The sequence below is a fragment of the Cherax quadricarinatus genome, chromosome 19 (assembly GCF_038502225.1).
Source record: "Cherax quadricarinatus isolate ZL_2023a chromosome 19, ASM3850222v1, whole genome shotgun sequence".
NCBI lineage: Eukaryota > Metazoa > Arthropoda > Malacostraca > Decapoda > Parastacidae > Cherax > Cherax quadricarinatus.
This window is the reverse complement of record NC_091310.1, coordinates 28,233,841-28,248,840: the sequence shown is the minus strand read 5'-3', so window position 1 is coordinate 28,248,840 and position 15,000 is coordinate 28,233,841. Positions and strand designations below refer to the sequence as shown.

The window sequence follows — 15,000 nt, the reverse complement described above, 5'->3', positions numbered from 1 at the left end:
TTCTGATTTCCAACAGGTCTGCTATGACTATCACAACCCTCTACTTCTACCGTCACTACCACTGCTGGTTTAGTCACCTCGCTGTGGTCACCACGCTATCGCTAGACATCAAGAATCTTCTGACTTCAGATTGCCCGTTCTACTAAATATACATGACGATCAACATGAATCAGCTAGCGTACTGGATGGTATTTCCTTCTGTCCTCCCTCACTATGCCCTGTACCTTACCTTACGTTTTCTGGCGTACAAAACAATATGGGCTGACCCAGCTATCTTGACTGACAGTTTCATACTGAGTATGTCATCTCAACACGGTATTGGATATCTAGTTGAATCCTATACTGGCAAAGTGTCTTGCAACATTAACCAATAGTTTATGCCATTCTGATATATTTCCCTTTGCAAAAAATAATTGCATGGGTTCGCGTTGCATCTTCTGCCTCGCAGATTCATTCCTTTGTTTCGTGTTATGACCTCACTCAGCAATTCAGATAGTTCTTCATGTTTGAGTGCGTCGAAGCCGTTCATTATCTTCAATGCTTCAATGGGATCTCCTAGTCTACGATTCCTAAGAATAAACAGCTGAGCGCTTTGAATCATTGTAATGTTTGTTTCTAAGTGATGGTACGTGCTTGGTAACTCTTCTCTGTTCTCTCTATTTCTAATATATCCTCGTCCTTCACGTAATTTGAAAGCCAGAACTGGAAGGCACATTCTAGCTGCAGCCTAACAAGTTCATTATAGTCAGTATTGTGTCTGGTGTCTTAGTTTCACCTCTTACAGATCGTTATTGTTTGGTACTCTTAAGATCATTGCTTATGATTATTCCTGTTTTCTTCACTTGCTTCCGTAAGTTTGTTGCCTAAAATTTTGTACTGATGTCTGAGATTGTTTTACCAAAAATGTCTTACTGTACGCTTGTTCACATTGAAAATCATCCTCGACATCTCCAACCACAGCAACAACCTCCCCACATCACTCTCAGTGATCAAACAGTCTTCTTTGGATGCTGCATGTTTTCCCAATTTGGTCTTGCTTGCAAATTTTGCTGTCTTGGATGCTAGCCCTACCTCGAGATCATTTATGTGTATTGTGCCACAGTACCTCAGGACCTCCTGATTCTTGAGCGTTAGTACACCAGATGAAGCATCACAGAGCCACTTAGTTCTGGGAGGTTGGTGCACCACAGGAAGTTCTTCGGCACTACTTTGTTATTGGGTGTTCATATATAAGAGAAGTATCTCATAATTACTGGGTTCTGGAGGACTGATGTATCTCAAGTACATCCACCTGATCCTACTTATAGGAAAATCTCACTTTGTTCAGGTAGGAAGATCCCACTATGTGACGACATTAAGATTATGCTATGTGAAGGCAGGATATTACGCTATGTGTAGGCAGGTTAATCACACTATGAGTAAGCAAGACGATCATATTGTGAGAGGCAGGAAGATCAAACTACGAGCAGGCAGGAAGATCACACTATAAGCAGGAAGAGCACCACCTTGCCAACGATATAATCAGTTGTGACACTACGTCAGGATCAAGGATAAACATATTTTTGTCTTACAAAATTTACAGCCATTTAGTAGTTTCAAGGACTTAACTCTCACACCATAGAATATGGTGTGAACGAGGGTGTTACTCCTCTGCTGCTGGTGAAAAAAAAAAGGCTCGGTGCTCTTACTGATATGGTCACATAATTTATATCTTATTATAAAGAATGAAGTAGAGGTTTATGCTAGAGCTACTGACTGTCTGCATAGCGATGACACATGTGTGAGAAATAGCGGAAGAGCACAGCTGTCTAGTACTACTTAGAGAGGCTTGGTGACCCGTGGTATTAAGGTGAGATTTTTGACCGTAGTATGGACAAAGTTATAGGTGAAAAAACTTGCTTATCTTTAATCCTGTGAGTTAAAGATTAATGGAGAGCGAGAAGGAAGGTAGTGTATTATACTTGAAAATGAATGGAGTGGTGTTGAAGTTAGTACCTGCCACTGTATGTCTCCCGGTGAACAAATTACCATTCAGTATAATTAAATCATATTCCCACGCTAACCACAAGACTCATCCCACGCCCATGCTAGGGCGTGTGCCCGGGATGCAGCAGTCATTACTTTCCTACGTAAAGACACTGAGGGCTTAGAAGGAAGAGATAGCTCTTATGAGAGCCTTGGTTTCCCTAAGGAGTTTATTGCTCATATCTTTCAGGAACTCGAGTATACAATTTTCCCCCGAGACGAGAACCTTCGAACCTATTGGGAGGACGTAACTTTTGTGATAAGCACATCTGTATTTTCTAGATAATCACTGAAGCTGGCGGCTGCACCTCCTCCTCCTCCTCCTACTCCACTCTGTTGAAAACAGGTGTTAGCTAAGGTTGATGCCCATGTGTCGCCCCACACCTGCTTATCATCTGACCAAAGAAGCACAATAACCTCTTCGCTGTTGCTGTCTTTTTCTTTGATCTACGCAGATAAGACCATGAAGTACGACTTGGTCTACTGTTGTAATGCTGCAGGTACCCCTGTGTTCCGTGGGGAGAGGCCGGCTGAGCGTAAAGATGGACAAAAAAATCTGAAGGTCGAATAGATTACCCAGGAAGGAATTAGGAAGAGCCAATAATGAATTCCGTGCATGAGGTTCTTTCAGTACTATGAAGCATTCTCTGTCCTTTCCCTACACATTTTCAAACATCGTTCAGGCCATATTCTTCTGTAAGAGCTATATTTGCATATAACCTACACTTAAAAGAGGATCCTAATGGCATTTCGGTCTGTCCTGGACCACTGTCATATTACTACTGTTGTTATTTGACAATAGTCCAGGACGGACCGAAAGGCCATCATAAATTTTCTCTCCTATGCGCAGATTATTTGTGAACTGTTCCAGTAACGATACTGTGACCTTTTATTCATTAAAATGCTATGTATGATAAGCTGTTTGTAATCACCAGCGGACGAAGGTCTCGTTGCAGAGACCGAGTGTCCCACTGTCTAGCCCTAGGTAACCCAGTCACCTTGCATACACATGTGTGTGGACATTATCGCAGCTTTTTTTTTTTTTGTATTCACAACGCCGACAATAAAGATCTAAACAGTCACCCAAATTGTTGGTTGCTGACCAGCATTTTCTGTGTCTGTACTGAGAGAGGGTTACCGGCCTCATGACATGACAAGGCGCAATAATGACATTACTTTGTAATAATCTCACAGGCACGTGCATCAAAAAAATTAATAAATATCGGTGTTTCTCACATGTAAGGGAATGTATCTGAAAGTGGTGGGAAAGGGAGAGTGGAGAGTGTGGGAAGCGAGAGAAGAAAGAAAGTAAGGAAGGAAGGAAGGAAGGAAGGAGGGAATGAGGGAAGGAGGATGACTCGACCTTGGCCAGATAAAACCTCAAGGTTGTCGTGTTGTGTTTATTCCGCCATTATTCCTTTGTGCGAGCACTGACTTACTCGGGTGGGATCTCACGCAATGATCCCTAATTACAGTCTGCTGAAAAAAAAATAGAAGGAATTTGCTTCCCCTTTTTGTAGTTTCCGCCACGGTGTCTGCTCCAGAGTCTTGTTAGTGACAACTGGATAATCCACAAGTGTTGGTTGTGTGAGGTGTGTACCAGGATCTTGTTCATGCAGACGTCACCACCGTCTGCACAGGTCTAAATAATACTAACAAATATAATAATCACGAGGATGCGTTACACCTGTAGGGAGTTATACGGTGACTGGGGAATGTGAGGTTTTCAAGGTTAATCCAGTAGAAGATAGGAAGGTAGCTCAGATTCCTTGGGTAAAAAGCCTTGACCAGCATCAAGGCTCTCACCTTGAAAGAAGCATTGATCTAGCACACACAGTGCTAAGTACAATTTTCCTGCCTCTTTACATCAAGACGAAAAAACGATTATATGAATAGGTAGTTATCTACCTGTCTGTTTCTGTTTACGTGTAAGTTTCCAGTTGTAATTACCTTGTTAATTAGTTTAAATTACTTTGTTACTCAGCTTCAATTACTTTGTTACCTAGTAGCAATTACTTAGTTTCCTAGTTGTTATTATATTAAAAACAATCACCAAACTCGTGTGGGGTCAGTCGGTGCTTCCTTACTTTCTTGTAATTACTTAGTTTAGTAGTCATTACTTAAGTACCTAAACAGTTTGCGTTTACCATGTCTCCTCTTTCTTTGATCTCTTAGTTTGGTGAAGCCTAATTTGTGAAGCACTGTTTTCCTTAACTTCAGTTCCTTAGTTCCGGTACCAGCCTTGTGTAAGTCCTCTGCACTTTCCAAATTTTCTCCATGTTTAAGTGAGCAGAGGCTCGACGAGGGCGCTGCATATTCAGCAGTGTTGTACTTGGTGCACGTAGCGTTCTGAACACTTCTCTACTTACAGTCCTAAAAGTCATTCCTTAAAAACACTGTTTTGTATACGATATTTCATAGATTTCAGGTTAAGAACGCAGCATCTAGTCTGATTCCTGGGTTAAATTCGATAGGGGTTGTCTTAGTAGAACCTCTACCGCATCTACCTTGGTAGTAGATGTGGTTAAACTAAGAGACTAAATTAAAAATTAAAGAATGGAACATAAAGTTTATTCACAAGGTAGAACAATTTTTCATAACACGTCAGTAAACATCCCATCTTCATGTTTATAGATAAGAGAGAGAGATAACTCACGAAAGAGAATAATAATGACTCACGAAAGAGAGTGATGGGTTACCAACACTGTTAAGGCCAAACCTCCAGAGTTAAGAAGTCCATTTATGTTATTTTTTTTATTGTGGATTAACTATATGTAAATATAGGCTACCTTAACCTAACCTAAACTAAAAATATTAATATATAATGAAGAGTGAAAAATCACTACAAAGCTGTTTGGGTCGCATAGAATTCGACACATTGTAAAGCGTGCGAATTTGCTATACTTGACAGTAAGGTCCATATTTTCGTCTGGCGTAAATAATTGTATGTTTAACAAAAGTGATAATAAACTAATTGCTGCTCCACAACTGGGATTTAAATTGCTCTAAACGGAACCTTGTTGAAGGATGGACCGCGTCGGCACGCACCGTGTGGGCGGAGGCTCATCTCTCCTCTACACTGACCTTGCATAAGGGCTGGTCTTCCTCACCCCGTGTTTTGGAGCACCCGTGTGGTCACCTAACGTAAGTTACTTTTCTTCATCCCGTGTGGTCAGGTGACCTGCGGAATACTACCACTCGTGAGTGGGGACGTGCCAGCATCAGTGTAAACATACGGTCAATAATCTCTCACTAACGACTACGACTAGTCTTGACTCACGAAATCGTAATAGCACGATTTCAAACAAACCAGAAACGGGTGGCTTACGGCGGGTGGCTTACATACTGGCCTAGAGTTGTAGAACTAACTTACCCTCACCCGTTCCGTGATTTGTTCTGCTAGTCTTTTTTTATTAAAAATAGCTAGAAATTACAGAAAGGTCAAAGTTCACTACGAGACTAGGACCGGAGGAGAGTGGAAGGAATCATGAGGAAACTTAAAATAAGATACAACACTGAAGGTGGACCAGGCCAAAATCTTTTCATAAAGCCCCACGATAAGTCTATTTGTTTTCGGATATTTATTGCGTCTTCTTCAGGTTTGGGAATGGTTTGCTCATCTGTAAAGTGGTAACAGAATGGCGACCAACGAATCTCCGAAAATGCGTTCAAATGCGCAAACACAAGACATTCACAGGATTTGAAAAGGCTGAGGCGGACTGTTTGAAAGGTTACTAGAGGAAATGTGTATTATTATTATTATTATTATTATTATTATTATTATTATTATTACTGCTATTAGTATTTTTGTTGATGTTATCATTTTATTATTATTAATTTTAATATAATTATTATTATTACGCAAGCTTCTCAGCTCTGAAGAACGAGGGGAAGCTCAGTGAGCAGAACGAGGAAGAGGATACGGTAGATTCCATACACTTGCCAACAAGTACGACAAGACGTCGCCTGAAGCCACTCGCAGGGAAGTGAAAGGTGGGGCCAGGAACCAAGACTCGACCTCAGCAACTAAAATTAAGAGAGTACGCACACACATACATACATAGATACATATATACACACACACACACACACACACACACACACACACACACACACACACACACACACACACACATACACACACACACACACACACACACACACACACACACACACACACACACACACACACACAAATTATGACAGTGTGAGAAGAAACACAACGCTAAAAGAGTGGAGGAAAAGAGAGGACATAAAAAAATGCATAAATAAATAAATAAATAAAGAACAAAGAAAAGAACAATGGGATATTATTTTCAAGTGATACATAGATAGATAGATAGATAGAGAGAGAGAGAGAGAGAGAGAGAGAGAGAGAGAGAGAGAGAGAGAGAGAGAGAGAGAGAGACAGACAGAGAGACAGAGAGAGAGAGAGAGAAACATTAAATATTTTACATTTTACTGAAGAAGATATAACATTTCGTAATGTTATTTTTTTTTGTTGACTCAGTAAGGACGAGTTAGTTCCCACAGTTGTTGACTCAGTAAGGACGAGTTAGTTCCCACAGTTGTTGACTCAGTAAGGACGAGTTAGTTCCCACAGTTGTTGACTCAGTAAGGACGAGTTAGTTCCCACAGTTGTTGACTCAGTAAGGACGAGTTAGTTCCCACAGTTGTTGACTCAGTAAGGACGAGTTAGTTCCCACAGTTGTTGACTCAGTAAGGACGAGTTAGTTCCCACAGTTGTTGACTCAGTAAGGACGAGTTAGTTCCCACAGTTGTTGACTCAGTAAGGACGAGTTAGTTCCCAGTTCCAGTAAGGACGACAGTTGTTGACTCAGTAAGGACGAGTTAGTTCCCACAGTTGTTGACTCAGTAAGGACGAGTTAGTTCCCACAGTTGTTGACTCAGTAAGGACGAGTTAGTTCCCACAGTTGTTGACTCAGTAAGGACGAGTTAGTTCCCACAGTTGTTGACTCAGTAAGGACGAGTTAGTTCCCACAGTTGTTGACTCAGTAAGGACGAGTTAGTTCCCACAGTTGTTGACTCAGTAAGGACGAGTTAGTTCCCACAGTTGTTGACTCAGTAAGGACGAGTTAGTTCCCACAGTTGTTGACTCAGTAAGGACGAGTTAGTTCCCACAGTTGTTGACTCAGTAAGGACGAGTTAGTTCCCACAGTTGTTGACTCAGTAAGGACGAGTTAGTTCCCACAGTTGTTGACTCAGTAAGGACGAGTTAGTTAGTTCCCACAGTTGTTGACTCAGTAAGGACGAGTTAGTTCCCACAGTTGTTGACTCAGTAAGACGAGTTAGTTCCCACAGTTGTTGACTCAGTAAGGACGAGTTAGTTCCCACAGTTGTTGACTCAGTAAGGACGAGTTAGTTCCCACAGTTGTTGACTCAGTAAGGACGAGTTAGTTCCCACAGTTGTTGACTCAGTAAGGACGAGTTAGTTCCCACAGTTGTTGACTCAGTAAGGACGAGTTAGTTCCCACAGTTGTTGACTCAGTAAGGACGAGTTAGTTCCCACAGTTGTTGACTCAGTAAGGACGAGTTAGTTCCCACAGTTGTTGACTCAGTAAGGACGAGTTAGTTCCCACAGTTGTTGACTCAGTAAGGACGAGTTAGTTCCCACAGTTGTTGACTCAGTAAGGACGAGTTAGTTCCCACAGTTGTTGACTCAGTAAGGACGAGTTAGTTCCCACAGTTGTTGACTCAGTAAGGACGAGTTAGTTCCCACAGTTGTTGACTCAGTAAGGACGAGTTAGTTCCCACAGTTGTTGACTCAGTAAGGACGAGTTAGTTCCCACAGTTGTTGACTCAGTAAGGACGAGTTAGTTCCCACAGTTGTTGACTCAGTAAGGACGAGTTAGTTCCCACAGTTGTTGACTCAGTAAGGACGAGTTAGTTCCCACAGTTGTTGACTCAGTAAGGACGAGTTAGTTCCCACAGTTGTTGACTCAGTAAGGACGAGTTAGTTCCCACAGTTGTTGACTCAGTAAGGACGAGTTAGTTCCCACAGTTGTTGACTCAGTAAGGACGAGTTAGTTCCCACAGTTGTTGACTCAGTAAGGACGAGTTAGTTCCCACAGTTGTTGACTCAGTAAGGACGAGTTAGTTCCCACAGTTGTTGACTCAGTAAGGACGAGTTAGTTCCCACAGTTGTTGACTCAGTAAGGACGAGTTAGTTCCCACAGTTGTTGACTCAGTAAGGACGAGTTAGTTCCCACAGTTGTTGACTCAGTAAGGACGAGTTAGTTCCCACAGTTGTTGACTCAGTAAGGACGAGTTAGTTCCCACAGTTGTTGACTCAGTAAGGACGAGTTAGTTCCCACAGTTGTTGACTCAGTAAGGACGAGTTAGTTCCCACAGTTGTTGACTCAGTAAGGACGAGTTAGTTCCCACAGTTGTTGACTCAGTAAGGACGAGTTAGTTCCCACAGTTGTTGACTCAGTAAGGACGAGTTAGTTCCCACAGTTGTTGACTCAGTAAGGACGAGTTAGTTCCCACAGTTGTTGACTCAGTAAGGACGAGTTAGTTCCCACAGTTGTTGACTCAGTAAGGACGAGTTAGTTCCCACAGTTGTTGACTCAGTAAGGACGAGTTAGTTCCCACAGTTGTTGACTCAGTAAGGACGAGTTAGTTCCCACAGTTGTTGACTCAGTAAGGACGAGTTAGTTCCCACAGTTGTTGACTCAGTAAGGACGAGTTAGTTCCCACAGTTGTTGACTCAGTAAGGACGAGTTAGTTCCCACAGTTGTTGACTCAGTAAGGACGAGTTAGTTCCCACAGTTGTTGACTCAGTAAGGACGAGTTAGTTCCCACAGTTGTTGACTCAGTAAGGACGAGTTAGTTCCCACAGTTGTTGACTCAGTAAGGACGAGTTAGTTCCCACAGTTGTTGACTCAGTAAGGACGAGTTAGTTCCCACAGTTGTTGATTCAGTAAGGACGAGTTAGTTCCCACAGTTGTTGACTCAGTAAGGACGAGTTAGTTCCCACAGTTGTTGACTCAGTAAGGACGAGTTAGTTCCCACAGTTGTTGACTCAGTAAGGACGAGTTAGTTCCCACAGTTGTTGACTCAGTAAGGACGAGTTAGTTCCCACAGTTGTTGATTCAGTAAGGACGAGTTAGTTCCCACAGTTGTTGACTCAGTAAGGACGAGTTAGTTCCCACAGTTGTTGACTCAGTAAGGACGAGTTAGTTCCCACAGTTGTTGACTCAGTAAGGACGAGTTAGTTCCCACAGTTGTTGACTCAAGACATAACACCTCATCATCACACACCCTTATATTCATCGCTATCTTACTTATTCATCACCTCACTTATTCATCATAACCTCTGTTATTCATCAGATGTGCATCCATACTCATCACCTCTTCCTCAAGTGCCCACATTATTATTATTACTATTATTATTATTATTATTATTATTATTATAACCATTTGGAAGCTCTAAACTCATAAGGGTTAAACAGCTCCTGGGGGTAATGGGAGGTCATCAGGTTTGATCCGAGGAAGCGATGGGTAGTTCTAATTCCTCGGATCAATAATCTCTCATAAACATCATGTCCTCTCCCCCTTGAAGAGTGAATCAAGCCCAGCTTCCCCAGCGTTGCCTAGCAACCCAGCATCCCAGCCGTCACAGCGCCCTTTGTCTACTAGGATGAACACGACACCGGGGCTTCACAGCTTTTACAAAATACAATTTAACACCCATGTTATTAACTTCATCTCTCTCTCTATTCCTCCTCTATTTTCATGTTTCACTCTTTACCGCCTTTCTCCCCTCCTTCCTCACGTTCTCGTGTATATTTATAGTTAAAGTGTTTATATTTATAGTTCTAAGATAAAGGAGGTCATTCAACGTTAGTGGTGGAGGCTCGAACCAATGTCTACCAATCGTGATGTAAAGAAGCCAACATATCTTGCACGAAGTCTGAAGGATTGATTGCTTGAAACTACCTCGTCACATCATCTACTGTCTCCAGGCCTGCAGTTTATCTGGATATTCGACTGATGAAGCCGGCAGCACAGGTGAAACGTGCCTAGTGTTACACTGGTGTCTTACCCATTAAAATACCATTCGCCACCCTGTTAAACCGAATAGGATCAATTTAAATACAGGGGCATTCCAAGCGTGTAGCTACGAACGATTGTAACACAGAAGAGCTTCTTTCCCTCTGGAATAAACTGAAATGGCTTCCGTGCCCACTGGACCTCAACGTTCTCAACACGAAAGAACTATACCAGAGGACGCTCCCGTTAGGAGTTTTTGCCGTTATTATGTAAAGGTAGCTATGTGGGTCCTTCTCCAACTTCCGTTGATTGCGTGCCAGAGGCGGCGCCCAGAAACTGTACCAAGTGAGAATTCTGTTATATATTTTAAGGCTTCCAAGTTCATTGTGTGTTGACACCGTGTTCACCTCAGTTAACTGTGAGGTGCTATTGTAGTTAGTTCATCTCGTAAGTTATTACTACTACTACTGGTTTCTTTATTAATGCTACTACTACTACTAACGCTATTGCTACTGCTGTTGCTACTACTACTACTACTACTATTGCTACTACTACTACTACTACTGCTACTAGTACTACTGCTGCTCCTGCTGCTGCTGCTACTACTACTACTACTACTACTATTACTGCTGCTGCTACTACTACTATTACTGCTACTACTAATACTACTATTACTGCTGCTGCTACTACTACTACTACTATTACTGCTGCTGCTACTACTACTACTATTACTGCTGCTGCTACTGCTACTACTACTACTACTATTACTGCTGCTACTACCACCACTACTACTGCTCCTGCTACTACCACTACTACTGCTCCTGCTACTACCACTACTACTACTACTACTACTACTGCTACTACTACTACTACTACTACTACTACCATTGCTACTACCACTACTACTGCTCCTGCTACTACCACTACTACTGCTCCTACTACTACTACTACTACTACTACTACTGCTACTACTACTACTACTACTACCATTGCTACTACCACTAGTACTACTACCACTACTACTACCACTACCACCACCACCACTACTACTACTATTACTGCAGTTTTTTCCGCTACTCCTATACATACAATTACTGCAACTACTATTACAAGTATGATCGCGGGTTCTATCCCCGCCCGTGGTATGTTTTTTTTACTATTACAACTACTTCAAGTAATATTGCTACCACTACTACTGTTCTTAGTCAGTAAAATTAACAGTATACTTTTTATTACTTTAGATTCCACTAGTGAGGAACCTCAGGAGATTCAACGGACCTTGCAAGAAGTTCTGAAGAGCTGAGTAGTACTGTAAAGTGCACACTGAAGATGCTGGTCACAGTGAGGATGCTGGTCACACTGATGATGCTGGTCACACTGATGATGCTGGTCACACTGGTGATATTGGTCACACTGGTGATACTGGTCACACTGATGATGCTGGTCACACTGATGATGCTGGTCACACTGGTGATGTTGGTCACACTGGTGATACTGGTCACACTGATGATGCTGGTCACACTGATGATGCTGGTCACACCGGTGATGTTGGTCACACTGGTGATACTGGTCACACTGATGATGCTGGTCACACTGATGATGCTGGTCACACTGGTGATGTTGGTCACACTGGTGATACTGGTCACACTGATGATGCTGGTCACACTGATGATGCTGGTCACACTGGTGATGTTGGTCACACTGGTGATACTGGTCACACTGATGATGGTCACACTGATGATGCTGGTCACACTGGTGGTGTTGGTCACACTGGTGATACTGGTCACACTGATGATGCTGGTCACACTGATGATGCTGGTCACACTGGTGATGTTGGTCACACTGGTGATACTGGTCACACTGATGATGCTGGTCACACTGATGATGCTGGTCACACTGGTGATGTTGGTCACACTGGTGATACTGGTCACACTGATGATGCTGGTCACACTGATGATGCTGGTCACACTGGTGATGTTGGTCACACTGGTGATACTGGTCACACTGATGATGATGGTCACACTGATGATGCTGGTCACACTGGTGGTGTTGGTCACACTGGTGATACTGGTCACACTGATGATGCTGGTTACACTGATGATGTTGGTCACACATAATGCTGGTCACAGTGAGGATGCTGGTCACACTGATGATGCTGGTCACACTGGTGATGTTGGTCACACTGGTAATGCTGGTCACAGTGAGGGTGCTGATCACACTGATGATGCTGGTCACACTGATGATGCTGGTCACACTGATGATGCTGGTCACACTGATGATGCTGGTCACACTGGTGATGTTGGTCACACTGGTGATGCTGGTCACACATAATGCTGGTCACAGTGAGGGTGCTGGTCACAGTGATGATGCTGGTCACACTGATGATGCTGGTCACAATGATGATGCTGGTCACACTGGTGATGTTGGTCACACTGGTGATGCTGGTCACGCATAATGCTGGTCACAGTGAGGGTGCTGGTCACACTGATGATGCTGGTCACACTGACGATGCTGGTCACACTGATGATGCTGATCACACTGGTGATGCTGGTCACACTGGTGATGCTGGTCACACTGGTGATGCTGCTCACACATAATGCTGGTCACAGTGAGGGTGCTGGTCACACTGGTGATTCTGGTCACACTGGTGATGCTTGTCACACCGGTGAAGCTGGTCACACTGGTGATGTTGGTCACACTGGTGATGCTGGTCACACTGATGATGTTGGTCACACTGGTGATGCTGGTCACACTGATGATGTTGGTCACACTGGTGATGCTGGTCACACTGATGCTGGTCACACATAATGCTGGTCACACTGGTGACGCTTGTCACACTGAGGATACTGGTTACTCCGTCACGTTGACCTATTTCATTAGTATGAGTCATTTCCTAACCTAGGACTCTCTACCCTCCACCCTTCCTGAGAGAGAGAGAGAGAGAGAGAGAGAGAGAGAGAGAGAATGCTAGAAAAGGCACTTAAGCTGAGTTGGGTAACAGCTTATTTCCTGTAAAACACCTACTTCTGATTCATTGGATCAAGAGCCTTTTACTGGCATCAAAACACCCTTTCGAGAAGGGAAAAAAGAGAAGTACTCACGGTAGGCAGTAAGATGGTTGTTTCTGCGACAGTCTCGCCCTGAAGACCTCTCGTAGAAGACGAAGTCCCTGTCATAGTAGAAGTCTCGGTGATCCTGCAGGTGGATGGTCCTAGAGTCCTCGCGGGAGAGAAGGCAGTTCTCCCTCTCCCTTGTGGGATAGTTACTGCAGGAACAAGGAACGGAAGAGTAGGACAGTGTGGGTAGGAAAGGAGTCAAATGTGCAGGAACCAACTGTAAAAAAATGTATACGTAATGTTTATGAATATCTTCTGTGTATGTATCAGTAATAAAACATGGAGGAAACAGAGAGAGAGAGAGAGAGAGAGGTGATGTAGTATCAGCACGTAGCACAGATAACATTACAGGTCCCACAGACTCACCTGTAGGAGAAAGACTTGCAGGAGAAGAAGGCCAGGTCACAGGCCCTCTGGCACTCCCTTAGTGACGCGGTGGAGATATACTTGTCTACCCTGTGACTCTGAAGTCTCAGTCCATAACCTTTTTCAATGTAGCAAGCTAGGCATAGATGTTTCCATTAAAATGTAGATAGCCCATAAATAAATACACTTACAAATTTATTCTCAAGTATCTCAAAACTAATTAATTTAAATTCCACCTCTTCATAAGTAGAAGTGTTTTGTTAAAAACAGTTCCAGCAACCATTATCATATTTGTGTAAAGTTCCACCAAGTGGATAAAGATATTATCTTATTTCTAGTTATGGTACTGTGACTTAAAGAAATAATTAAATAGAAAGTTAATATATGTAACACTTACTGTAGTCGTAGTAACGGGATGTAGCATCCTTCATTTCCGCCACACTCACCACCATCATCACCACCACAGCCACCGGTCCTGCCTGACTCATTACCAACATGGTCCCTGGCTAGATCTCTCTTAGCCACAGCGAGACTTCGCAATATCAGGGTTATAATAATTGACAAACACGTATCGTTAATTACTAAGCACAGTTTCTTTATAACAAAGATCTTGTTTAGCTCCTCGAAACTTTTAAGATTCCTCCGAGACGCGTGTCACAACAAGGACCCCCGCGAGGAAGCCATTGCAGAACGCGATCAAAACACTGACGTGTGATAATTGTTTGTGAATTAAAGGTATGGTAGCAGCAGCAGCAGCAGCAGCAGCAGAAGAGCACGACACTCACTAAACTGTAGTGAGGTCTCACACCTTACACACACTGGACACCCCTCGCTCACAACCCCATCTGTCGACGATACTTTCATCTCCTGTGTTAAATACCAGTTTCCGGCACACGGTGGTGGAAATCCGGCACACGGACATATGTCATTTTGATAAACTATTGTTGGTATTTCGCAGACTCGATGTGGAATGACGACAGGTTGACGTGCCTTTTTCAGTCAGGGCGAGTATCCCCTTCACAAACAGACACATCCCTTTCGCATCCTCTTCCCTCCTGCACACAAAGAAAGTGGAAGACTTGAGTGAATAATTGGTGAGGACTACATACATACATAACTTTATGAATATGTATGTAAAGCTAGAGGGAGTAAACGCGGCAACAGCCACTTTAGAGATATGGTCAGGATCTGAGACCCAGCATCTGTAAGTATGATGGATTGATTACATCACCTTTCATCAACACTGTTTCTGCTATCACTTCTGCATTTGACTGAAGAAGCCTACTGTGTAGGGAAGTAAGCGAAACGTTACGGAATAAAGATATCGAACACTTACCAATCTGTCTTTCTCATCTACCTCTCACAGATGTTGTAGTGCACTATATTCAGGCACTATATTCTGAAAGTGTTAGTTTCAGTGAAAACACTGAACGTTCCTGAAAAGCTAGAGAAAAAAATATATAAAAAACGTGAAAAT

The 15,000-nt window shown here is 43.0% G+C and overlaps 1 protein-coding gene across 2 annotated transcripts in view; it reads right to left on the bottom strand.

Annotated features, from left to right (window-relative positions):
- The window catches only part of LOC128688116 (uncharacterized), a 71,630-nt gene extending 57,096 nt beyond the window's left edge, over positions 1-14,534 (bottom strand). For both annotated transcript variants that reach the window (XM_070086592.1, XM_070086593.1), the window contains exons 1-3: positions 13,921-14,534; positions 13,524-13,659; positions 13,143-13,306 (exon numbers count right to left, since the gene is read on the bottom strand). In XM_070086592.1, coding sequence (XP_069942693.1) covers positions 13,143-13,306; positions 13,524-13,659; positions 13,921-14,020 — 400 coding nt within the window. In that variant the 5' untranslated portion in view covers positions 14,021-14,534. The remainder of the gene's footprint in view (positions 1-13,142; positions 13,307-13,523; positions 13,660-13,920) is intronic.
- Between the last annotated feature and the right edge of the window lie 466 nt (positions 14,535-15,000).